Raw genomic sequence first — 25,803 nt, forward strand, 5'->3', positions numbered from 1 at the left:
CTCTACTTCAATGAAAATTCTTGAAACCAAGTCAGATAGCTAGTTCAGTTTCTAAAATATGACAGAAATGTTGCTACAACTATTGTAGACCTCATGTTCATGCTCTCATATGAACTCACTTTAGACATACCAACACAAATAGCTTTCAAGCTTTTCATTTCTTTGAGGCTTCACCTGAACTATAAACCTCTATAGGTGCTAAATCTCTAAGCATATCCTGGAGTCAAAAAATAGGCAGGTACAGCCTTTAGAAATTTTCTCTAAATCATTTAATGTTTATATGATAAACTGTTACTTACATGTTACAAAGATGTGGACAGTCCGAACACTGCCTCCTCTTTCCACAAAGTTCCCCACAGCTATGCGGGATTTCATTTCTATTCCATTCAGGGTTGTGCACCTTCCCTAAACCATGTCAAAGACAAAAAGATATTTACCGCTTTGAATACCAGACTGCATTTGTGAAAAATATATCAAAGAGAAAAAGCAGTATTTTAAATACTGGCAAATAGTCTTCTTTGACAAAAAAATACATAAATGCTTATGTTTTTCTGTACTGATACATAATCAACTTCTTTAAAAGAATGTACTGTTGGAATAACAAGCTCCAGAATATTCTTCTCTTCCATACTCTCAATCAGCAGACATGGACATAGTCAATAAATTAAATTAAACTTATAAAATACATGAAAACTAAAAGCCCCCTGTAGTTGGTCAGGCTGCACAGTAGCTAAGAAAACTGAAACATGAAACTGTCTTGTTGTCTCAATGCAGCAGGGAGGAAAAAAAAAAAAAAAGGAACAAAGTAAAAATATACCAATCCCAGAAAGTTAGATCTACCAAGTATTGTGATGGGGAGTACAGAACTAAATAAGTGGGCAAATTATGAAAGCACTTCTACAAAAAAAGCAGACTCTACATTAATCTAAATATTAAAGTTGATGAATTTTGATGAATTAAGCAGAAGTCTTAAACAAGAAGTATGTTAGCTTCAGGTATTCTATATTTCAGATAAGCACTAAACCATATTTTTATTAATCTGAGATATTATCATCAAATTTCATAGCTCTAGGTGCATGAGATGGTCATCAGGGTTAAGGTTAATTGCCATCACTACCACTCTCTTGGCTTTCTGCAAGAGAGGAATTAACAGTGAAGAAACTTGGCCAATGTTACAAATTTGTGATAATCAAAAGCAGCAAGAAAATATACTTTTGGTGACATAGTTACATATTTTTTTTAATATGCCTTTGTATACTCCACTAATATTAAATTAGGAAAATATGAATAAACACTACAGATAGCATTTATTCACCTGAGTTTCAATGAAATTCATTAAATACCTAGGAAATTCCCAAAAATCTGAAGCTTCAGAAGAAAAATAAGCTAGGAATTTCCTCATGGGTGAAAGGGTGAAAAAAAAAAAAAAAAAAAAAAATCACACTTAACCACGTTCAGCACATAGTTAATACATCACATCAAATAGAAGATAGCTTTGCAGAAGCAACTGATAATGTCCAAATTATATATAACTAATGTAAAATTATCTACAGAAGATTAAACTCTTTTGTTCTACATGGTGCTCTGTGAGTAGTAATTCCACAGACAATTTAAGGTTCTTACTGTAGATCTCCTAAACCATGAAACAGTCATGAAAGAGGCTCAGGAGAATTTCTTCCCTATTTAAGAGACAGATGTCTGTCTAAAAAAGTCTAATTTTTATTTGGGCTAATTTTCATTCATGGTCAGTTAATTCTAACTGACTGAATTATTATCCCTAATAACTGAATTATTATCCCTATATCCATAAGATTTCACACACCGTCATACAAAAATTGTCTTAACCACATTGCACTGTTTCTAAGTGATTTACTACACATTTAGATAAAAAGATAAAACTCTCCTATTCTAGCAAGTCTAGCTTCTTTAGGGCAAGTTTACTGACACAGTCTCTACGGCATAAGGGGTTATAATTGTTAAAGTTATTAATGGTTACGTTTACCAGAAAGCCCTGTAGGAAGGCACAGCTGCAGGCTAAGCAGCCAGAGGTCGGTTGGGTGGTGAAAAGCAGTTGTGGGGAGAGAGTGGGTAGTGAAAAGCAGTTGTGGGGAGAGAGCCGTGGACAGCATGTGATGGGTGGTGAGGCACGTGGAGAGCATCACTGCAGCTGAGCAGCCAATAGGTGCTCTTCTTCTGTTAAGTTTTTTATTTCTGGTGGAGGAAACTAAAGGTATATAAGAAAGCTGTTTTCTACAATAAAGAGATTCCCTTTGCATGTACAAGGGGATCCGTGCCTTTGTTCACCATTGCTACAAGTTTCTTTCTCAACTTCAGAACGATCTGTTTTCTAGAAAATCAGGTGAAAGTTTCCAGGGACTCTAATTTAAGGAAAAGAAAGCTATGTGAAAACAATACAGATCACACAAGTATAGATTTCAAACAAAACCTATTCACATCTATGCAATTAAGTAATAATTCATTTCTCCTTTTGGTTTTATATTTATGTGCTGTACTCATGCTGTTGACATCTTTTTATTAAACACATATCTACACAGAGGTCTGAAAAGCCTGAGTATCTTTTCCTCTTTAAGCTCCATGTATCCCTGAACAGCATAAATCACAAAATTGCTTAATCAATTTAAAGGTTTAGGTAGTTGTATCCTTGAGTTGTGTATTATTTTTGCGTATCTTGCCACAAAGAACGACATAACACATGTAGAATATTCCATTTCTTCTACAGAAGGAAAGCTCACAGGATAGCAGCCAAAATCTATCATTAGTCTATAAAAATCACTATTTTTACCTAATGATATGAAAATATTTACCACTTGGGACTTAGTTTTTTCTTCCTATTTTTCAAGTAGCATATGTGTGATTCTCTGTGCAGCCACCTTCCAATGTCAATAAAATTTTTAAAAAATTGAATTTCAGCAAACAAGCACCAATATTGAAATTCATATTAACAAAAAAGAATTAAAATGACAAAACTGTTTTTCTTTGCAAAAGTAAGCGAGAAACTCACCACAGAAACAAGTGTAAGTTTTAGGAATCTGCACAGAAGCATTCTGACAAGCTGGACATCTCCAACCGCTATTGCCATCTGTAGATAAAAAAAAGATAAAAAGGACTTGGAGTAAATAAAATACCTAATCTGCATGCCTAGAGTAACAACTTCTACTTTGTTTCTTACCACAGTTCCAAATAAATTAATTTTTCCACTTACTCAGAAGTGGTGCGAAAAAACATTAATAAAAATACATTTTATGCAGTATTGACATCAACACAGCCATGGTATTTCATTTCAATGGGCTACAACTTTTTATTGAAGCAAACCCAAATTTTAAACTTCCAATTTTTCTGTTATTGTATGCCCTGTTATAAGACATACAGCTAGAATACAGACAGTCTTCACCATACCTAAAGTTGTGAGAAAAAAAGTGTTGAGAGGGAAATTGGTGAGGAAAGCACAACTACCTCACACAAAGCGCCACCTGTACTTTCCTTTTCACTATCCTCTCATGAATTTATATGTTTTGTAGACCAATTTAATGTTGTCTCATATCCAGAATAAACCACTGTTATATAAACCAGAATAATCTAATTTATTCATTTACAGTTGATAATACTTAGATATTGAGTAGAACATTATTCTTCAAGCTCCTATTTTATTAAATAGTAGTTTTCTTGTTTCTGTGTTTCAGGAGAGTGCTGGTAAGCAGTCAAGGAAGAACAGTAAAGTGGAAGAATAGCAACATTAATGATGACTTCCCCATTTCAGTGCACATCTTGCTATTAAGAATACGAGTCTGAAAGCATTACTGATCACAAAATGGGTCATAGATGAGATACACGTTTTTATATCTATATATAGATATTAAAAAGAAAAAACTGATTAACACTTTCTGTCTCTCTTAGTTCAGTGCTGGTAAATTAATAAAATTGTGATTTTAGAACTATTCTTCACTATTAAGAAACCTGACCAAGATTCATAATTTCATGTTTTAAAAGCAGAAGGGTTTGCTAACAGGAAACTCTACCTATGATAAGACAGCTGCAGCGCAACAAGAGGCACACCTCAGTTCGCCTTCAATTGGATTGAACAACTTATGTTACCCATCATAATGTACAATGGAAATTACTTCCACTAATTGAAATTATCCAAATTACAGATGGCCTTCACAGTCAAGAAATGCAAACCTAACACATGTCCGTTCTTTCCAGTACTTCATGCCTATTCATACCCCTCTTTATCCCAGCTCGTATCACTGTGCCACCAAAATTGCTGCAGAGATCTGTATGATTATGGGCTGAGCAGCTCTAGGACAGTGGCACAAGGCATATACTCTCCTAGTCATGGTCAAGACCAATCTGGATTTCCTGACCAAGACTTTTTTTCCTTTGATTGCTAGAAACTTAAGGATCTCAGAAGAAGCAACAGAGAGAGCTGTTTAAAGTTGCAAGCAAAAACTGGCAGCAGACAACTAAAAGGCATGTTTGCTGATAAAACTCTAGGTACCTTTTGTAGCTCCTCCTAAAACTAGTATAATGAATACTATGGGGTTCCTTATGAGATTACAGTATAGCACAGTACATTATACTTAATTACCACATTAACAATTTCTTTCATTCTTATTCCATGTTATGTTTTCAAAAGCTGTGAAGGTAAGTCTACCCTGAAAGCTTCAGGAAGCCAGCAGAAGACCCCTCCTATCAACAAATTTCCTGGACCTGGATGCCTAGTTCTCTACAAGCAACAGTTTCCTCAGAGTATAGTGAAGGTCCCCAGAAAATAGGAACCTATTAAAAAACAGCCTTGCAAGATATATTTTCTTCTTTATCATCATTCATTATCTTTGCACCAAGCACATTAATGTATCTTCATCCACAAGGGACATGCATAGTTGACTTCCTCCAAAATTAGAAGTAATAAAAGTTTTATCCCAGGATTCATGTGCAATTACAGTAGTATAGAATGATGGCAGGATGACTCCTGACATACACATTTGTTAGAAGTGGTCCTGTAAGCACTCCTGACAAATCCTGATTACTAAAGAAACAGGTTACATGAGAAATGAGGATGATCCTACAGATAGAACATTCCACTTTCACGAGTCTTCTCATGAACAGAAGTGAAGTAGGCAGAACTCCAACCAAAGACACCAAAAGGATAGTCATATAATGAGAATCAAGACACTTCATTCCCTTTTACTAGAGATCATTTTAGTAACTGCTATCCTCTCCTTTCTTCTGGGATTAAAAGATTCCTTACTTGAAACTATTTACCAATGTTTTTGGTAACTTCTATTCTGACCACTGAAACTCAGAACTTTAGAAATGCTGTGTTAGAGGCCAGCACTGGACTGGTACAGACTTGCTACGCTTGGGAGTGGAGCCCAAAGGCAAAATAGAAAGAGACAGTTGTAACACCTCAAATATCTCAAATTCTTCCAGTCAAAATGAAAATACCATTAAAAATATCTTCTTTTATCCGAGAAACAAACAAAAAAGTGGTTGAGTAAAAGCACACAACTAATACACAAAGTGCATCTTCTGCTTGACTGCCCAGCAAAGCACAGATGAGAGATGAGACATTTCTTAGTGTGTAAAAACACAGACACTGAGTTTTGCATCCTGATGCACTGATTTCATTGAACGATCTTCTGTATCCAAATCTGGAAATTAGGTTTAGCTAGAACACTGAAAAGAATTGAGTTATGAGGACTATATAAGGTATATACAGAACCATGAGAAAAAGATTGATTTAAAACTTTTTTACAGCTTACTGCTTGTAGTGAGTGAACTATTTGCACCTTATGGCTAAATTTTGCCTTATACAAGCTGTTTAAGCTTGTGTAACTAAAGGAGAAACTTTGAACTGAAGGAGAAACCACTGTTAAGCAATGAATACTACAGAGGCAAGATGGAGGGGTTTTTAACGACAGTTTCTCTCCTGCACTGTAAGGCACCACTATGCAGCTGCAAAACTCTGAACTTGAAACCTTTATTCAGAAAACTTTTCCAGGCACACCCAGACACATACACTCACATCCCCTGTTTGACACTGCCAGACTTCCAGAATCTTCCAGACAGAAGACTGTGCATACCTAGAATTCTTCCTGGAGGAGGTACTGGAGTGTTTACTAGAAGAATCAGGGTCATAACCCCCCAAAATTTTTGATGTGTATGTATGCCCCCATCTCCAATAGACTCAGACTGCATATTCCGACTATAGATCATGGCCCCTCCCACGTCACTGGAGCCATGGGTGGTGACAGATCTCTTTCCCGCTGTTTTTCTGTTTCTAATTTTCCTCTCTTAGGGTGATTATACACTTCAGAATGGCTGCAATACCCCTGTCAAATCTATTTTTTCCACTTAAGGTTTCAAAGCAGTTCTAAAATTTGTTGTTGTATCAGTTATTTAGTGTTGTTTTGCTTTAATCCACCCCCAGAGATCCCTTTAAGAACTAATTTGGTTGCCTGAGGTGGGTCAGAGGTGGGTCACACTGTTATCTTAGACAATATTTCTAAATTGTTTTCACTACATAAGCAACACATGAATTTGGCTATTACATACATTTGAGAATATATAATATATATCATACATACAATATGTATACATAATATAGACTATATATAAAATATATATTTGAGAAAATACCTACCTTCAGCTTGTGAAGCTGGTGATCGTGCCCACTTCTTGATGCAATTCAGGTGGAATACATGGTAACAATTCTGACAGCTCCACACTGGGGCTACTATTCGGACCACCTCACAGCATACCATGCACTCATACTTCTCTGTGGTCAGCTGTTCAATCAATGACCCTGCAAATAAAATACATTATTTGTGCATAAAAGAACAACTAGCTGATAAACAAAACTCAAATTAAATTCCAAGATTTCATTTAAATTATAGCGAAACTTATTTTACCTCTGTGGTTATAAATAAGGCATTAGTTTACTTCTGGAAGATTCCAGTTTGATACTTGCTATGCATTTTTTTACCTGTAGGGCAGGATGAAGGAGTATAAGATTCCTATTAAAGTGGCAATGCAAATTCCACTTTGACAAATAGCAATTACTCTGATTTTAAGTATTAGTTAATAATTTCAGGATTAGCAGAAGTTTGATATTTTACTCATCACTTTATATGGGAAATTCATCTTTGCATACACTTTAAACCAAAAAGATGAAATGTTGGGAAGGATGAAGTAGAAAGACCTTGCAAATATGGTGGTTTAGATTCTGGGAGTCTGAGTTCAACAAGCGAGATAGAAATGAAAACATGCTTTGAGATTTAGGGTGTGGGGTGCAGGGCCATCAGCTTGTGAACAATGACCTGCTAAGCTGAGGGCCAGCCCCCTTGATTAAACAATATACTTCTGCTAAGCTGAGGGCCAGATCGTTTGATTAAACAATCCCCTTCTGCTTGCCTTGGGTGGTGGGACATTTCTATTGGCTGTATATGTTGTCATCTTGTATTAGATTGGTTGGTCCAACTCATACTCTTCAACTTAGAAAGATATTTAATGTACGGGATTTGTGGCTCTCCCTCTCTCAGCTCGGTTCGCTGTTCCTGCTCTCCTGGCCTGCTTTAGCTGTGTCTAGCAGCTACAAGCAAGGCCTTCCCAATAAACCACGTGTTACCCTTGCTCATTACTTATAGAGATACTTTGTCGCGGATTCTACCATCACAGAAACTCTCCTTCAATTGGCGCCCAGCCGTGGATGAACGACGGATCCAGCCTTTTCCACCCGTAGGAGATTTCTCCATGGACGGTAACTAAATAACCAGTTTTAGCCACCTGAAAGTGTCGCGAGCACAGCTTACGGCTCCAGCGCAGCGCCATAGCTGGAGCTCTTAAAATCTGCTGAGGTACACCTGGAGCACGGGAAGCTGTTACTGCCGTAGCAGCCTCCTCGAGCTCTCAGGGGAATCTACCTGGCAGTCCTCGAGCACGGGGCCGCCGCTGAGCAGCGGCTCCTTGGAGCTCTCCTGAGGATTTGCGTAGCTACCCTCGAGCCCTGTCTCGCCGTTGATGGCAGCGGCGTGCCGGAGCTCTGCTGAGGGAATCTGCTACGTGTCAGAGCACACGCGAGTGTTGCTGAAAGCACTGCCCGCACTACAGCTCTGAGTAGGACGTCCCGAGCACAGCAAGCCGAAACCAGTGCTCTGAGTAGGAACGTGAAGCAGCGTCCACGCCGACGGGAGTGCCCGGCCAACACTCCACGCCGTTTGAGCTAAGGACCCTGCTTTGGCGACACACAGGTGAGAAAGAAAAAATCAGTCTAATAATGGGGCAATCACACTCTACCGGTGATAAATATCTTTATAAGCAACTAAAGCATTTATTGTACTCTAGTCAAAGTAAGTTACCGAAAGAAGAGCTAAAAAACCTCTTAGAATGGACTTTGATTAGCTTCCCAAATGTTGACCGGTCAGCTGTATTTACCAAAGAATTTTGGGACACAGTCGGAAATAAGCTCTTTAATAACATTTCCCGCCGTGATTTCGCGGCCGCGGAGCTCGTCCCAGCCTGCAGGGCGCTTGTAGAAATCCTTGCTGCGAAGGAGCGACCCGCGGTAGCTGCTTTGAAGAACGCCGTTCCCACCGCGAGTTTGCAGCAGGACACGCCCACCGCCTTCCAGCCGAACCTCGTAGCTCCAGTACCCACGGTCCCGCTAGCCCCTGCCGCCCCGTCCCCCCTCTACGCGGCCCCTGGCACCCCACCTACCCCCACTACCCCCCCCCTCCACCCCGATCCGCGCCATCCCGCTGCTCCCTGCTGCCCCGGCTCCCGCTGTGTCGGCCCCCGGTTCCACCGGCGTTGCCGCGGTCCCCCTCCTCACTTCTGCCCCAGCGAGCCCGCCCACCGCCGTCCCTGCGCCCCTATCAGCCCCTCTAAGTCCCGCCGGGCCGGCCGCTTGCCCGTGCCCACCCACGACTCTGCCAGCTGCTGTCGTCCCACCTCCCCTGGCCGCGGCCTCAACCACCACGTGTCCCCCACGGCGCCACGCCGCTTCCCCTCCCCCAGCACCCCCTATGCACGTGCCCGCTGCTCCCTTTGTCCCCCTCGGGGCTCCTACGCGGTTCCCGGGTCCAGGCGTTCCGGCGCGGTTCCCCTGTCACGGTGTACCGCCGAGGTTTCCGAGCCCCGGCGTTCCGGCAGAGCTCCCTTGTCCCGGCGCTGCTGCGCGGGACCCCGTAGAAGCTGCGCTGAACACCGCAGCCCCAGCTGCGGCCGGTGCCCCGGCGCACCGCCCGCCGCCGGCCCCGGTGCTCGCCGCGGCTGTTCCCGTGTTGGAAACGGCACCCTCCCCCCTTCCCGCCACCGCTCCGGCCCGACCCCCCGGTCCCGCCGCCCCAGCGGCTCCGCTCATGCCCGCACAGACCCCTACGTTTGCGGCCGCCGCGCCCAGAGCCGTGCCTCCCTTCGCGCCCGCGGCGGCAGCCCAGCCTCCTGCCCCCAGTCCCCCCGGAGCGCCTCCGTTGTTCGCCGCGCCACCGCTGCTCGCCGTTCCGTCCCGGGCCGTGCCGGCTCCGCCGCAGCCCTCTGCGGCCGAGCTGCTGCGGGGAGTCGCCCCGCCGCTTCTTGCCACCGCCGATGCCCCGTTCCCGCCCGCGGCCGCACTGTCCCCCGCGCCCCCAGTCCCGGCTGCGGCACTGATGAACACAGACAGGCAAGCCCTGCCTAGCACGTGCGCCATTGTCCCGCATCACGCGGAACTGCTGGAGTGGCCCGCGCATGCGCAGTTGCAGCTTCCCCAGAACCGGCACGCCCCGCCTCCGCCCCCCGCAGCCTTTGCCGCGGCTCTGACACAGCCTGCCGGTCCTGACCCGCCGCCTGCCACGGTGCAGCCCCAGCCGGCATCCCTGTGCCCGCCGCCCCCATGCCAGGCTGCACGGCCGCCGCCGCCGCCAGAGCCGATATTCGCAATTCCAGAACTGTATCCATCCGCGCCGCCAGCCCAGCCAGTTCCTGCTCCGACAGCCCCAGCTGCAGCCTCTCCGCAAATAATCCCTCCCGCAGCTCGGCCCGCCACGCCACCACCAAGGCACCAGCACACGGGACCCACGCATCTGCAGCCCCCAAACATCCCTCCGCCGCCACCGCCGAGTCCACAGACAACACCAATACAGCCGATTCCTGCACCATCTTGGATGCATCCTTCTGCGCCACCCCCTCTGCCATACGCCGCCGTCCCAGGCACAGCCACATCTTTGAGAGACCCCTCACCACCGCACGACCCTGCCCAGCTAACAGCGGATGTGCCTTCACTGTCAGCTCCTCTGCCTCCGATGCCTGCTGCCCTACCCCAGCCACCGAATCTCCTCGGTCACCCAGCTGCATTCCCGCCCTCCGCACCCCTAGCACCGAATGAGACTTCATTGTATCACAACTCGTCCAGACAGTCCCAGCCAAACACACAAACCGTGCAACGAAAAGGGGGAGAGTGGAATACAACAGCTGCTTCAATGAATACAGGACAGACAGAGAACTATTTTGTCCCTGCAAATGACAACCCTTTGATTCAAATACAAGAGAACCCTAAAAAACAAATAAGTCTGTTCCCAAACAGCTCTACAGGCCCCTCTGTCCCTGTGTTTGGGACAGACTTCTCAACCCAAAATGAGACATTAAACCCTGATTATTCACTAACATCAATCCCAAAAGTACAAAACCCCCAGAAGTGCTTCGACAATTCCCAGTTCACAGACTGGCATGAAGTCAGACGTCTGATTTGCAAAGAGGAAAGTCTAAATCCTCTAGCTATGCCTGTGCTATTCAGCCAGCAAGCCGAAGGTCCAAGAACATGGACAGCTATCCCACCTCATGAGATAAAAGAACTACGAAAAGCAGTGAAAGACAGTGGCATTTGCTCACCCTATTTTAAACAACTGCTTAAAAGTATGATAGAAGAACACACGCTGACACCAAATGACTGTAAAAATCTTGCCAGTGTAATTCTCACAGATTCACAATATATGCTGTGGGAACACATATGGAGAAGAATGCTTACAGGAGTTTTGACCACTTACAGGCAAAGCACTGATGCAACCCTTCGCACCCTTACCATATCTAAGTTGACTGGTGAGCATCCTGATGACCGGAATGAAGATCAAGTGAACCTACCCAGAATAGTATTTGATGACATTAAAAAAATGGCTCGTAGAGCCTTTTTGCAGATTCAGCCTGCAGGAAGTTTTGAAAAAGCCTACAATCTGATTAGTCAAGAACTGTCTGAACCATTTACTGCATTTGCAGACCAAGTGATACAAGCAGCAGAAAGGCAATGTGGCCATGATATAGCTCGCCCAATTATGATAAGAGACATTATTGAAAATAACGCCAATGCTGAATGTAAAAGAGTAATCAAAGCCCTAGGAAAACAAAGACCCACAGTACCTGAAATGATTGAAGCTTGCAACAAAATTGGAAGTCCACAGCAAGTGGCAGCTATCCAAGCAAATGAACTTGGAAAGACTTTAGGAGAAAAAATTGAACGAGCTCTTACGGCTCAGGCAACACAAGCAGAGGCACGAGACCAAAAACTGACTGAAATTCTAGCTGCTTTGCACCTGAACTCCCAGCAACAAAACAACACCATGGCTGTTACGCAAACTGCTGTAACCTCAGCACCTTGCTACTTTTGTAAAAAACCTGGTCATATTGTGAGAAATTGCCCAGAAATTAAAAGGGGTGCACAAGCACCCCATCGCTGCCATGCCTGCAAAAAAGGGAAACATCATGCCTGGCAATGTCGAGCTAAGCATGACACAAGGCAAACCCACTCTCCAAAAAACTCCAAAGCGAGCGCGCAACACCATCGCGTGACGACACAAATAGTGGCATCCCAATCACCCGAGGCAAAATTTATGAATGCCCCGACTCCACAACACTCCGCTACGTTACCAGTCAGATCTCAAGTACTGACCCAGACCTACTACCACCAAGATCCTGGCGAACTTTGGCAACCTCCAAATCAACAACACTTTTAAAAGACAATAGCTAAATTGTTTGTTTGATGGTTAGAGTTTTGTACCTTAGCTAAAGGAACTTTGCAAAATAAGCCTGTTCATTTTAATAGTAATAGTAATAGTTGTAGTTTTAGTAGTAGTTCCCTGCATACTTCAGTATGTGCAGAAAATTATGAGTAAAGCAGTTTCTGGTATTTTAATTGTTCATCAGAACGGGGGAGATGTTGGGAAGGATGAAGTAGAAAGACCTTGCAAATATGGTGGTTTAGATTCTGGGAGTCTGAGTTCAACAAGCGAGATAGAAATGAAAACATGCTTTGAGATTTAGGGTGTGGGGTGCAGGGCCATCAGCTTGTGAACAATGACCTGCTAAGCTGAGGGCCAGCCCCCTTGATTAAACAATATACTTCTGCTAAGCTGAGGGCCAGATCGTTTGATTAAACAATCCCCTTCTGCTTGCCTTGGGTGGTGGGACATTTCTATTGGCTGTATATGTTGTCATCTTGTATTAGATTGGTTGGTCCAACTCATACTCTTCAACTTAGAAAGATATTTAATGTACGGGATTTGTGGCTCTCCCTCTCTCAGCTCGGTTCGCTGTTCCTGCTCTCCTGGCCTGCTTTAGCTGTGTCTAGCAGCTACAAGCAAGGCCTTCCCAATAAACCACGTGTTACCCTTGCTCATTACTTATAGAGATACTTTGTCGCCGATTCTACCCTCACAGAAACTCTCCTTCAATGAAAGCTCTTAAATACAGAAATCTCTGCCAAAATTACATTTAATTTCTATCCGAGATGACACAACACATATTAACAGCGAAGGACCTGGATTATGGGAATAAACCCTTTATAAAATGAGGGCTTTAGGAGTGGAATTACTGGGAATGACAGTCAAAACAGAGGGTCTTTTGATCCTTATGAAAAAATGCAAAAAAGTACTTTGAAAATAAAGCAAGAACCCCACATTAAAGTCAAAATAGCCTGATGTGCAACCACAAGAAAGACACCACATAAAGCTTCATTGCTGTCAGATTAATTCTCACCCATCAAGGTAAGACTACCAAATACACATTAGAAATGTCCACAGGATTTTAAACTATATTAACTACAAGTGTACAGGGTAATGTAAAAATGTACCATTTTAAGATGGTGCCAATACAAGTGTCAGAGACTGAAATGTTATGGTTTATGGCTCAAACACTTTTATGAAGGACTTTTACCTATTATAGCAAATAAAATTGTATATAAATTGTGTAACAAAAACTGCATGGAAGACCACTGCACCCTGAATGGGTCCCTGGGCTTTGGCCCTCAATTGTGAGTTAAACTGCCTAAGGGATAGAGATAAGAAAAGTGACACTGTTCTTCAGTGCATCTGGGAAATGATGGATAAGGCTAGAAAACTGGAAGAACATCCATCTACAGCAGGGGTGTAGATGGAAGCTTCGGGGTGGAAGCTATAACCCCAGGTTTACCTGCCGCCTGACTTGCATAGACCCCAACACCAAACAGGAGAAACTGTAGAAACTGTAGCTGTCCCAGAAACAGTTAAAAACCCATAATCCTAGTTCCCTGAAAACAGTGGCAGACAGTGTTTCCAAAAAAGCTCCCAAATAAAGCATGCATATAAACTACTATTTTGGAGGAGGAAGTTCCTTAAGTTCCCTAGGTAAGACTACTACTTATTTTCTTGCTTATTGCATGTGATGTTTTTCACTTAATAATAATGCTGGGAAAAAGCCTGAGGTATCATCAATTGTACGATTCAAATAGAACCCAGGAGCGTAACAGTTAATTTATTTAGATCTTGATCCTCCCAAGAGAAGAATGATAATTATATTATTTTCTCAGCTGTGAAATAGGAGATGCTGAGAAGGAAAGCCTTCAATAGACTTGATATCACAGTTATTCATAATTGGAACTAGTCTACCCATCTCTATCATTCTGTGCTGCAGAAGATAAGGTTGAGATGCTTTGTAAAAAAACAAATAAATATAATTACTGGTGTTTCTCCTTATTGCTTCTGAACATTTAAACCTCTTAACACTTAGTGCTTAAGTTTATGCAAAATAGTAAGAATAAGCTACCTAAGTTGTAGTTGAAACGGCTACCAGTATCATAGCACTAAAGAGACTCAGGTGATTTCCATTTAATATTTTCAGTCACTAATGGTATGAGTTAGCATTAAATTCACTCAGCCAAAAACTGTGGGTCTGATTTACACTATCAACAGCAAGTGCTTCTATTCTCAAACTTCCAAAAATAGTATCCAGATATTGCCTCTATTTCTAATTACCTTTTGAGGTGATGTCTAATGTCTTTTTTCTTTTATATATCCCATGTATTCTTCACAGATATATTTGAAGCTCTGTAGCCTATTATTGTATTCATAGCTAGTTTTCCCTGTACTTTTCCCTGCCCTAATACACAGAAAGACAAAACACATTCCAAGACCCCTATGCTATCTTGGTTCTCCTTAGAAACCAAACTTGAGAAACAGATCTTCAAGACACATTTTCATCAACAAGGTTCAGTCCCACCTGAAGGGGAAGGATTTAGGAGGGGCTTGAACTGGGGGGGAATTGCATCGCCACTTGTGCTCCTAATTGGTGATTTTTGTCAATTATGGTAATTTACTAAACTTTTAAAACTGTATGCACCCCTGGCTGGGGGGAGAGGGGCTTTTGTGAACATTTTCCATATTTGCCCCTGGAGGCCTCCAGTAAAGACCAGCTTTTATATTACCTCCTATACTAATATTATCTCAGAAGTGTGTGTTGTTTCATTTATAGATTAAGGCATCAAAGGTGCAGGAAAAAAAAGGCGCATAAAATTCAGTTATGAGTAGAAAATTGTTTCCCTATATGGCATTTTCCTACTTCTACATGAAACATGAGAAGACCTAGTTCTGCAAAAGTCAGTTTCAGCATTATCCTTCTTAAGTCCCATTGTTCAGAATGCTCAGAATTTTACTGCCACAAGATAGACATTTTAATATGGTGCCTGACCAGGTCATCGTTTGCAGTTTGGTAGCAAAACAGAAAAAACTTTAAACAAAATCCGTCCTTCTCTAGTAAACTTACAGAATATGTTCCCACTGAGAAGCCATGCATTTACATTTAATTCTGCCCTCTGAAACCAATACCAATTTAATGTGAAATAATAATCTTCAGCTACTCAAGGTAGGAGCTGAAGTGAAGACTGTTTGAATTATGCAAGATCATTTCTTTCATATGGGAGTCCAGGACAGTCTCAAAAACTTACCTGTATGAGTTTCTTTGTTTTTTGGTACATCACTTTGCTTTTTCCAGTACTGGGTCCAGCTGAAATGAAGTGAAGGTACTTGATCCCCCTTTAGCAGAAACTTTCTTCCATTGAACCTGAGAGACTCAGACAACTGATGTCTGATTTCAGTGGTCAAGTTTGCATCATTTTTGTGAGCAATGAGTTCTTTCTTCCTTTCATTTTTATCTTTTGGAGTATATGCAACAGAAGACTTCTTACTTACTTTTGTATTTTTACTATGGTGAGAATCATGTCTTTTCTGACACTCCTTTTCTACTGGGGGTTTATTCCACACAGGCTTCCGGGGATATCTTTTGTTTCCATTATTGTATCCTTTTTGCTCATCCCCACTTCCAAAAGGTGCATCACAGAATGCCTTTCCAACAGATGATTCTGAAGAGTCAGACTGTGTCAAATCCAGAGATGGAAAATTTTCACACAGCTCTGCTTTCTGTTTAGAGCTCACTCGCTTTTCACGGTCATGGACTTGCTTTCCCTTTTCCCTGAAACCTCTTCCAGATGTATGCATCAGATGTGTTTTCTTTGGTTTTGCCCCTCTGCTATCCGCATTAGGTACCTCCCTATCGCTCTCAGAGGAGAGAAAATCGCTGTATCCTCTAGGAGGTGCTCTTCTACCAGGTACTAGTGCAGCATCCGAAACTCCTGGACCTGCAGCAGCATCAGTAGTACTGGGCCTTATCTTATTTCTAGCACATGTGCTATCATTTCTCAATCTGTGCAATCTCTGGCTTTGCAAGCTGTGATTCTTCAGACTTTTACTGGTACCAAAATATTGGCGGAACTCTTCAGAATTCCCATACTGACTTTTTGGATTACAAAAGCCATGCTGCTTTGTGGAAGAGCTTTCATAATCTGTACTTCTGTCAGACAACAGACTAGGAATTGGTATATTACTTCTATTCTGATTACTATTAGAGTCTTTCCTATCTTTATTTACCCAGTTTATATCTGTAGGTTGTCTTTCTCCAGGAATGGAATCAGCAGCATCAGGACTGTAATTCAATGTACCTAAAAAATAATAATAAAAAAATATATAAATTCATAAAACTTAAACAGTAAATACTTCTTTTCAACCAAATTACCATGTATGCAATGGTCTGGAAGTTCAGTCAATCCCATACCTGACAAAATAACTGCAAACAAGTGTCCAGAAACTACAATTGAATCATACAGTACTTAGTAGAAGCCTTCTTGTCCTGTCATCTTTACAGAAGAACTGTGATGACCCAGAGTTAAGAATATCAAAATAAAAGGTGAAGGAAAACTTTTGAAGCAGTACAAGATAAGCAAATGTGATAATCAGTGTTTAATACCTAAAGTTTTTCCTAGCCTGTTTACATATATACAAGAGCCTGAAAAAGAGGGTCCTTTAAATACAATGTCTACATCTGAAATTTGAATATTATACAAAAATTTAAATACAAATTAAAAGTAGCAGTAGCAAATATTTGCATCAGCTCTGATTACACTGTTCTACAAACAGACATATTAAATGGCATAGGGCAGCTGTGTAAAATTATTTTTCTGAGGCCATCAACATGAACCATGCTTCTACTTCAGAGATCTTCTGTAATTTCTACGTCTCTAGATAAAAGAGACATAAACATAAAAAAACATAAAAATATGTTGCTCAATTTCCTGTAACATTGTGCCAGTAGTGCCTGCCTGCAACAGAAATTAGGTGAATATCAGGGACAGTTTAATTGGCTGTGGCAGATTGGTTAAATCTTACATAGTAATGTAAAAAAAAGTAGTTTATAAAATCTCATGGAAATAGTGCCCATTTTACTGGTTGGGTAGGTTATCTCACATGGTAGGGCAGAGTGCAGTTTATTCCAATTCAAAAAAGTAATCAAGCACTTAGGCCATGACTTAGGCCAAGAAATCCTCCAAAATGCTAATACAATCCGGGTTCCTGAACTACCTACTATTTTTTGAATAAAGATTGTGGAAATTAACATTTTGAAGGGAAGAATAAACCAGAACATTTCAAGGCACTAACATACTTTTTTTTTTCAGTGAATTTAATTTGCTTTCAAATGAAAGTAGTTTTTTAAAACCTCTAGGAATGGTCATAGCTGCAGTGTGAAAGTTGGCAGCCAAAGGGGAAAAATGTACAATTTTGTGGAAGTGAAGCTTTAACCTTAATAAAAATTAATAATTTAAAATTACATTTTAGGATGTTTTAACCACATAGCCTAATTTTTTCTTCAGTTTTTAAAAGAGCAGTTGAAATTATTTTGGTGGTTTTTTTTTTTTTTGCCTTTGCAAAAACTATATTATATACTATTTATATAATATGTATAATATAATTTAATATCACATGTATTTACTATATCTATATATTAATATTACAATGCTACATTACAAGACAGTATATGTTGCTAATACAGTATATTATATATCATTATATGCCATTCTATACAGTATGTTATAAATAAACTGAATACAAATGGCAAATACAAATAGTCTGGGGGTTTTTAAGCTGAAATAACCTGATTTTGAGAGAACAGAGTGAGACTATCAGACAGAAGTCTGGTCTTCAAAATAGCTCAAGACTGATTAAGAAGCAATCTTAATACAGGCAAAAAAGAAGTAGACATGCAGGTGGTGATCTGTTCTTCCCAGTACCCAGTGCCAGCACATGTGGGAATAGTTCAAAGCTGTGACCGTCGGGGGATGGGCAGGACGGGGTGGAGGGGCAGGGAGGTGTTCAGACTGGACATGAAGGAACACTTCTTTGCCCAAAGTGTGGTCAAAATCTTTAACAGGCTTTCCAGAAGGGTGGTCAATAACCCATGCCTGCCAGTGTCCAAGAGGCAATTGGACAACACTCTTAACAAGCTTCAACTTTTGGTCAGCTCAGAAGTAGTCACGTCTGGATTCAATGACCATTGTAGGTCACTTCCAGTTGGACTATTCTATCATTACAACTGCAGACGCTACCCAGTAGGTACCAACATTAGGCTTATAAATATGAAAGAATCTAGACTGCAAGCATCTTCCCTAGATAGATTCTATTTTTCTCAGCATATGTACCCTGTAGGAAGAACTGCAAATGTTGTTTTAAAGTTGTCCATTTTATTTTCTACAGCTACACTTACTTTCACTGTTTGCAATGTTTTGCCAGTTTCCTTTCTATCACTAATAAAGAGCAGTACAATTGTAAACTTTACAGCAGTCATTCAGTATAGACTACTAAACTTTCACACATTTTGATCTGAAAACAGAATGCTACCCTAGAATTACAGAATGCAATCCAATAATTACATGCAAACCTTAATTGATACAACCCATTTTATTAGTTGTTTTGAAGTTTTCTTCTGTATGCTCTAAAATTTAAAGTCTGATGGATAGCTAAAGTTGAATAAAAACAGGTTTTGCAAAACCCACACAGCTTGCCTCTAAAAACCATATTCTATTTTTAAAGGACTCTTGTATTTTTGGTTATGAGACATGATATGTAAAATGAATGAAGAAATTACAGTCAGATTGACCTTTAGGCATGGCCTCCAAGAAGTCTAACCAGGATTTGAAATGTAACTGTGGAAGTAATATTTTGAAAGCACTTTTCAAATAATTAAGTATGCAGAAAAAAAATGAGAAATTGAGATTCAGATATTTAAAAGCACCTCCAAAATATGAATAATTCATTAGCACTTTTTACATCAATAAGATTCCTGTTCTTGCTGTCAGCTTCTACATGATAAAGAAAATTCCAGAGTGGTAAATTCTACTAAAACTGATCTCTGTCTGCCGAGACAAGAAACTGCAGAATAAATGCACAAGTGTAATAATAAGTATTATTATGGCTGAAGTATTATAAGTATAAGTATTATAACTGGCTGAAATTGCCTCTGACATACTTACACATACATACACAAAAATTCAAAATAAAAGGGATGCCCCAAAGCTAAAATCTGCCTGTATTTCTAAAAAATAAACACAGAATATCATAGTGCCTTCAGAAAAAACTTGTATATTGTCTCACTTCTGTGCCTGAGAACATCATGGATCAGATCATCCTAGAAGTTACGCTAAGGCACATGGAGGACAGGTGATTTGGGACAGCCAGCACAGCTTCACCAAGGGCAAGTTCCACCCGACCAACCCAGTGGCTTTCTATAACGGAGTGACTACATAAGTGGACAAGGGAAGGGCTACAGATATTATTTATCGGACTTCTGTAAAGACTTTCATATGGTCTCCCGCAACATGCTGTTCTCTCAATCAGCGAGATGGGTAGACTATTAGGCGGCGACGAAATTGGCTGCAAAGTCACATCAAGAGAGTAGTGGTCAATGGCTCAGAGTCCTGATGGACATCAGTGGCAAGTGGTGTCCCTCAGGGGTCTGTATTGCAACCACCATTGCTTAATATCTTAATTAATTATATAGTCATGGAGATACATTGTACCCTCAGCAAATCTGCAGATGCCACCAAGCTGAGTGGTGCAATTGACACACCTGAAGGATGGGATGCCATCCTGAGAGACCTGGACAAGCTCAAGAAGTGGGCCCACAGGAATCTCACGAGGTTCAACAAGACCAAAGGCAAAGTGCTGCACCTGGGTCAAGGCAACTCCCAGTATCAATAAAGGCTGGGGGATGAAGAGATCAAGAATGCCCATGCTGAGAAGGACTTGATGAATGAGAGACAGACATGACCTGACAACATGTGTTCACAGCCCAGAAGACCAACTGCATCAAAAGAAGTGTGGCCAGCAGGTCAAATGACTCCCCTCTACTCTGCTCTGAGTACTCTGCACCTGGAGTGCTGCATCCAGCTATGAAGTATCCAGCACATGAAGGACATCAACTTGTTGAATTGAAACAAGTGTGGAGGAGGCCACCAAGATGGCTAGAAGGATGAAGCATATCTCCTGTGAGGAAAGGCTAAGAGAATTTAAATTGTTCAACCTGAAGAAGAGGGTCCAAGTGACCTAACTGCAACTTTAAAGTACCCGAAGGGAGCTCACATGAAACATGGACAGAGACTTTTTAAAAAAGCATGTAAGTAACAGGGCAAGAAGGTCTGGCTTCAAACCAGGAAGAGTGATTTAGGTTCGATGAAAAGAAGAAAATCTTTACTGTGACAGTGCTAAAGCACTGGAACAGGTTGCCCAAAGCAGGGGTCCCAGCCCTGGAAATGTTCAAGGTCACACTGGATGCTGCTCTGAACAAGCAGGTCTAGTGGAAGATGTCCCTGCCCATCACAGGGGGGTTGAAACTAGATGACTTTTAAGGTCCCTTCTAGCCCAACCGAACCTATGATTCTATGATCTATGATCTATGAACATCTCTAGGAACTTCGGTAAAATTAGAATAAAGCATATGAAAGCCATATGGTTTCATGCCTGTTCTGCCATAACATTAAACCCCTTCAGCATTAACTGTTGACAGAGTCAGAATGCCCTGGCAAAGAGGTAGTCCTTGTGAACCATCTTCAAGAAAAATAATTTGATAAGGACACATTTAAAAATATGAAGCAAATTAATAAGTACTCATCTCATTTTAGTAAGTACAAGCTCATCTTCAAAAACAGAATTTATACTTGGGAACAGTACAGCCAATAGCTTAGGTACTGTTTTTATGAATACATTAAGGATGACATTTGAAGTTGCCACTTAAAGACATTATGTCTAAGTGACATATTTTAGAAGACTTTCACAGTTTCAGGAAGCTATATTCAATTATATTTTTAAGAACCATTAAATAATGTATTTTAATTAGTATGAAGTTGAAACAAATATATGAGAGAAAAAATATATTGATGAAGTTAATCAGAAAAAAAACCCCACACAGTCCACAGAACAGGGACTTAGGCATCAGAGTTAGTACTTCTTTATTCTTAAACTAATTCAGCTTTATCTCCCAGACAGGAAGAACTGATATCCTTCTGAAGTTTCCTATCAATACAAAACTGGAATGAAACAAACAATACTGATTATTACCATTCTTTCTGAATGGACTTCAGACATGTTTTAACTGACTGCTTTTAATGAGATACTCATAAATTCCAACAAAAATAGTGCTTTGCACTGTGTGCAAAAATAGTTTCTTTAGTACTGTATGTTTGACTCTACAATGCAAAAAATATACAAAAATATTAGGTGTCCAAAGGAGGACAATAAAGATGGTAAAAGACTCAATGACATTAGAAGCAGTTGAAAATATTAGCTTTGTTGAGCTTGGAGGAGAATGAGAGGTGACCTTATTGCTGCCTACAGTTTTCTCATTGGAGGAAGTGGACAGGCAGTTGCTGATTTCTTCTCGCCAGTGTCCAGTAACAGGACACAAAGGAAAGCTTAAAGCTTGGTCACAGAGTTCAGATTGGATAGTATCAAGAAAAAGTTCAACTTAAGGGTGGTCAAGTACTGGAAAAAGCTTTATAGGAAAGTGGTCATGATCCCAACCTTTTCAGTATTCAAGAACTGTTTTAATAATGCGCTTAGATATCTGATTTAATGTTTAGATTGCCCTGTGTGATGTCAAGCATTTGACTCAATGACTCTCGTGAGTCTCTTTCCACTCAGAATGCTCTATGAATAGATGTTCTATTTATATACTGTCTCTCACCTATAAGACAAAGCTAATTTCAGGACGGATGTCTTTAGTTTTAAAACAATTCAAATAGCCTATTCTTTCATCTAAAGATAGACAACAGCAGAATGTGCACACAACAATGTATTTGTGTCAGCATTACATATATCTGGATAAGAGATGATTCAGTCAGCTGCACACAATGTGCAAGTTAAATGGAATACACTCCCTGCAGCTCTTAAAATTCCTGTAATAAACAGCAGAACAACAACCCAAAAAACTAAAGAAAAAACCCACAAGCAAACAAACAAACCAACAAACCCAAACACACCAAAAAGGAATGGTGCGTTATGGAAAATCTGAGGCTTTCCCCATAGCACTGGAAGCTTTAAACCAAACTACCAAGTTTATATTTGCTGTCTTCTCTGATCACTTAACACATTCACCTATAGCATCTTACAGCATTTTCAAGATAACACAGATTTACAAAATGTTGAATTTCTTCCTAAACAGGAGCTACTTTGTTTCAGGCTTAATGACTCAAGCAGTGTAACCCATTTCCAGGCAAAACAACCTGCATGCCCAAAACTCATTGTTTATTTCAACTGTATTAGCTCATGCCATAAAAGACATGCTCCCTTCCTACAACTCTTGCCAGAAATTATTAGAGAATAACATGCAAAATCAGCCTAACCATAGAATTACAGAATGGCTCATTTTGAGACTTCTATGATGATCTAGATGATCTAGCCCAAAAATCCTGCCCAAAAAGCGTCAGTTGCCCATAACTGACCAGCTGGATTTTGAGTACCTCCAAGGACAGAAAGGCCATGACCTTACTCAACAACCTGTTCCAGTGTCATTACCATTCTCACAGTAAAAAGGCTTTTCCTTGTGTTCCGCTGGAATTTTGTGTTTTTTGTAACTGTGGCCCCTTGTCCTTTAATTTAACACCACTAAGAATAATCTGGTTCCATAGTCTTTATTTCTACCCTTTCAGTATTTATACACAGCACTAAGATCACTCTGAGACTTCTGAAGACTAAACAGTTCCAGCTCTTTCTACCTCTCCTCATGTGAGGGATACTCCAATTCCTTAATTGTCTTCATGGCCCTTTGCTGGACTCAGTCAGTATGTACTGGACTGTACATGTCTTCCTTGCCCAGAACTGGACACAGTGCTCCAGTGTTGGCTTCATCTCACCTTTTCTGCAAAGCTATTTTCCAGCTCGTTAGTTGCCTGGGTATATTGGTGCACAGTGTGGTGTTATTGTCTTTTTATGACATTGTCCAGTTTCACATCTAATTCACTGCATCCACACTTCAAATGGAACATTAAAGTTTTAGCTAACCCATTTCAAGAAGACATGGGAGAGAATTCGAAAGTAGGATTTCATAATAAGTAGTTTCATCATCCTAACAAAATGACCTACTACAGAATGGATTTTGCATATGGAAAACAAATATATTTTAAGTTTTCACTTTCCTCTTCCCCCCTGCAGTAGGCTACTCAATGCTTTATAGCAATTTCCTGATTATCTTCAGTTTAATGATGCATTGTACCATGTATAACACCCAGTTGTGGTTGTGACAGCAAAAAAACAAAACTACATTCAACAGCAATTACAGCAACTGATGGGAAAAAAACCATTAACAGCTATTAAATACAATCCACTTGCCTCTTCTAGGTGCACAGGGACCGAAAATAGAAAGATGCATCAATGTGAGTAAGTATTATACAATTGCCTTGCTGCTTACATTTTTCCTCTTTGTCTTTTATAATAATTTCCTGGGTCTCAATAATTCTTCACCACTGATGGGTGGGCGGCACATCTGCAGTGACCCAAAACTCACACTCTTTGACCCCCTGTTCTACTCAGTTTTTAAGCTTCCAAAATTAGACACTTGCTCTGTCCATGAAGTTGCAGTGCAAAACCCAGTTTCCATTCTAATACTGCACACATACAAGTCAAAACTTACCTATGAGATTTTTCTTGACTGTGCTCAGTATTACCACAAAAAATGAACCAATTCCAAAATTTAATCCCAAGTAACAATATTTATGTTATTTTAAGTATTATAAGGCAACTGTAGAAATGGTGCCCCATCCAGACTAATCTACTGCTTTACAGTAAAGCATTTTTTAGCCCAGTATACCTAGGACTGCTTATTCCAATGCACATATACTATACAGAAGATTTCACAATCAAAGTTGACCTGCAGCCTGAGAGTATGAAACAGACAAGAAGAAATTTGACTGCACCAGCTTTGCTGAAGCTATGTCTCTCCTCTCTGTACCATGTCCCAGGCCATTTCATGTCTGTCAAGGCAGTTTGTGGACCCACTCTCACACCACCAAAAAATGAATTCAAATAATTTCTCCATCATGATAGCCCTATTAAGGACATTGGCTGTTGATAATCTCAGTCTGAATTAACATCAGGATGCTGCAGAAGTAGAGTATGATACTTTCTTCTTCCCCCAAAACACAAAAGTCCAGGATTCTCCCTGACAGAAATCCAAAAATTCTATGAACAATTAAATTAGTCAGCTCATCAACTGACCTCAGTGTGGCATTGATTACTGGAGAAGGTCTACCTGGATTACAATAAAATTAAGCAATCATGAAAAAACTAAGTATCACTAATTACACTCAACCAACAGTGTTATTTCTAGATACATACTCACAACAAAATTACATAAGGGTTCTTCTCTTGTTAAGTACCTGGAATACAGAACAAATTATTAAGCGCAAGGCTGAAACATCGATCTTGAAAGGTTTCCTCCCCACTCCTCAGCAACCATAACCAATAAAACTAAAATTAATCTGAACCTGCATCACAGGGCAAAGCAGGGCAAAACAAAACAAAAAGCGTTTTCTTGCATGTTGCCCTCAATCCCTGACCAGGCCGTGTCCCTAAGATGCTCTCCATCCATGAGCCCCTGCTTAGATCCCTCTGAGCAGGTAGCACCTGCTCTAAGCAGTAATCTCCTGAATGTCCAACACTTCTATTCAGAGATCCCTCTGCGACGCTTCAGTAAGGCGCGATTTTACAGCAGCTCGTGGGCCTGAGACGTTATCACTGTCACTGCTCTGTGCGGGCTGCCTGAAACCTGGGTTTCAAGGACATGGGGGGGCAGAGACCAGACAGGTTTTCCAGTAACCAAGCTCTTCTTTATGTATTTTCCCTGGCGTTATCAGAGACGTTACATTCGTTTGTCACATACCAGGAGCAGGTACGTTCCTCCACCGGCAAAGTTCTTCCTAACGGGTCCTGCGGCACAGCCGGGCCCGGCCATTTTGGGCGCCAGAGGCGCCGCCAAGTCGCGGCGGGCAGGGGCAGGGCAGCCGCAACAGGTGATGCCGCAGCCCGCACCCTTCGACTAGTCAGCGTTCGCCAGTGACCTACTCGGCGCGACTTTCTGACCGCTTGTATCGTTGGGCAGTGATGACTACTCCTCCCCTTCACTGCGCCCACCCAATCCTGCAGTCTCCCTCCGCAGTCTCCCTCCGCAGTCCCCCTCCCCACGCTCACCTGAGCCGGGCCGCGCCTCCGCCATGCCAACATCGGCCCCACTCCGCGCTCCAGATGTCGCGCACGCGCACAGCTCGCGCACGCGCCACCAATGGAGCTCTCGAGCTCTCGCGGTCGCGGTCTCTCTTCTCTCTCTCTCTGCGCAGGCGCAGGCACAGCAGCGGCGACCAGAAGAGCCCAAGCGAGCGCGAGGCGGGGGGGCGCGGAGCGGGTGCCTCAGCGCAGCGCGGGTGCCTCAGCGCAGCGCGGGTGCCTCAGCGCAGCGCGGGTGCCTCAGCGCAGCGCGGGTGCCTCAGCGCAGCGCGGGTGCCTCAGCGCAGCGCGGGTGCCTCAGCGCAGCGCGGGTGCCTCAGCGCAGCGCGGGTGCCTCAGCGCAGCGCGGGTGCCTCAGCGCAGCGCGGGTGCCTCAGCGCAGCGCGGGTGCCTCAGCGCAGCGCGG

At 41.7% G+C, this 25,803-nt stretch overlaps 2 protein-coding genes across 4 annotated transcripts in view; one reads left to right on the plus strand and one right to left on the minus strand.

The window, feature by feature from the left end:
- The window catches only part of NFX1 (nuclear transcription factor, X-box binding 1), a 77,188-nt gene extending 51,727 nt beyond the window's left edge, over positions 1-25,461 (minus strand). For all 3 annotated transcript variants that reach the window (XR_010081196.1, XM_063404441.1, XM_063404432.1), the window contains exons 1-5: positions 25,365-25,461; positions 15,245-16,294; positions 6,665-6,826; positions 3,023-3,100; positions 300-405 (exon numbers count right to left, since the gene is read on the minus strand). Coding sequence is in view for 2 of the 3 variants with exons in the window: in XM_063404441.1 (XP_063260511.1) it covers positions 300-405; positions 3,023-3,100; positions 6,665-6,826; positions 15,245-16,294; positions 25,365-25,389 (1,421 nt within the window). In the remaining variant the exon portion in view is untranslated. The remainder of the gene's footprint in view (positions 1-299; positions 406-3,022; positions 3,101-6,664; positions 6,827-15,244; positions 16,295-25,364) is intronic.
- Positions 8,972-12,002, plus strand: LOC134550667 (uncharacterized). The gene has a single exon (XM_063397400.1). The coding sequence runs from the start codon at positions 9,045-9,047 to the stop codon at positions 12,000-12,002; it is 2,958 nt and encodes a 985-aa protein (XP_063253470.1). The 5' UTR covers positions 8,972-9,044.
- Positions 25,462-25,803: the final 342 nt, after the last annotated feature.

Source organism: Prinia subflava, chromosome 1 (genome assembly GCF_021018805.1).
Source record: "Prinia subflava isolate CZ2003 ecotype Zambia chromosome 1, Cam_Psub_1.2, whole genome shotgun sequence".
Taxonomy (NCBI): domain Eukaryota; kingdom Metazoa; phylum Chordata; class Aves; order Passeriformes; family Cisticolidae; genus Prinia; species Prinia subflava.

Excerpts from the sequence above, each read along its gene's own strand:
- LOC134550667 (XM_063397400.1), top strand. The coding sequence starts at position 9,045 with ATGCACGTGCCCGCTGCTCCCTTTGTCCCCCTCGGGGCTCCTACGCGG.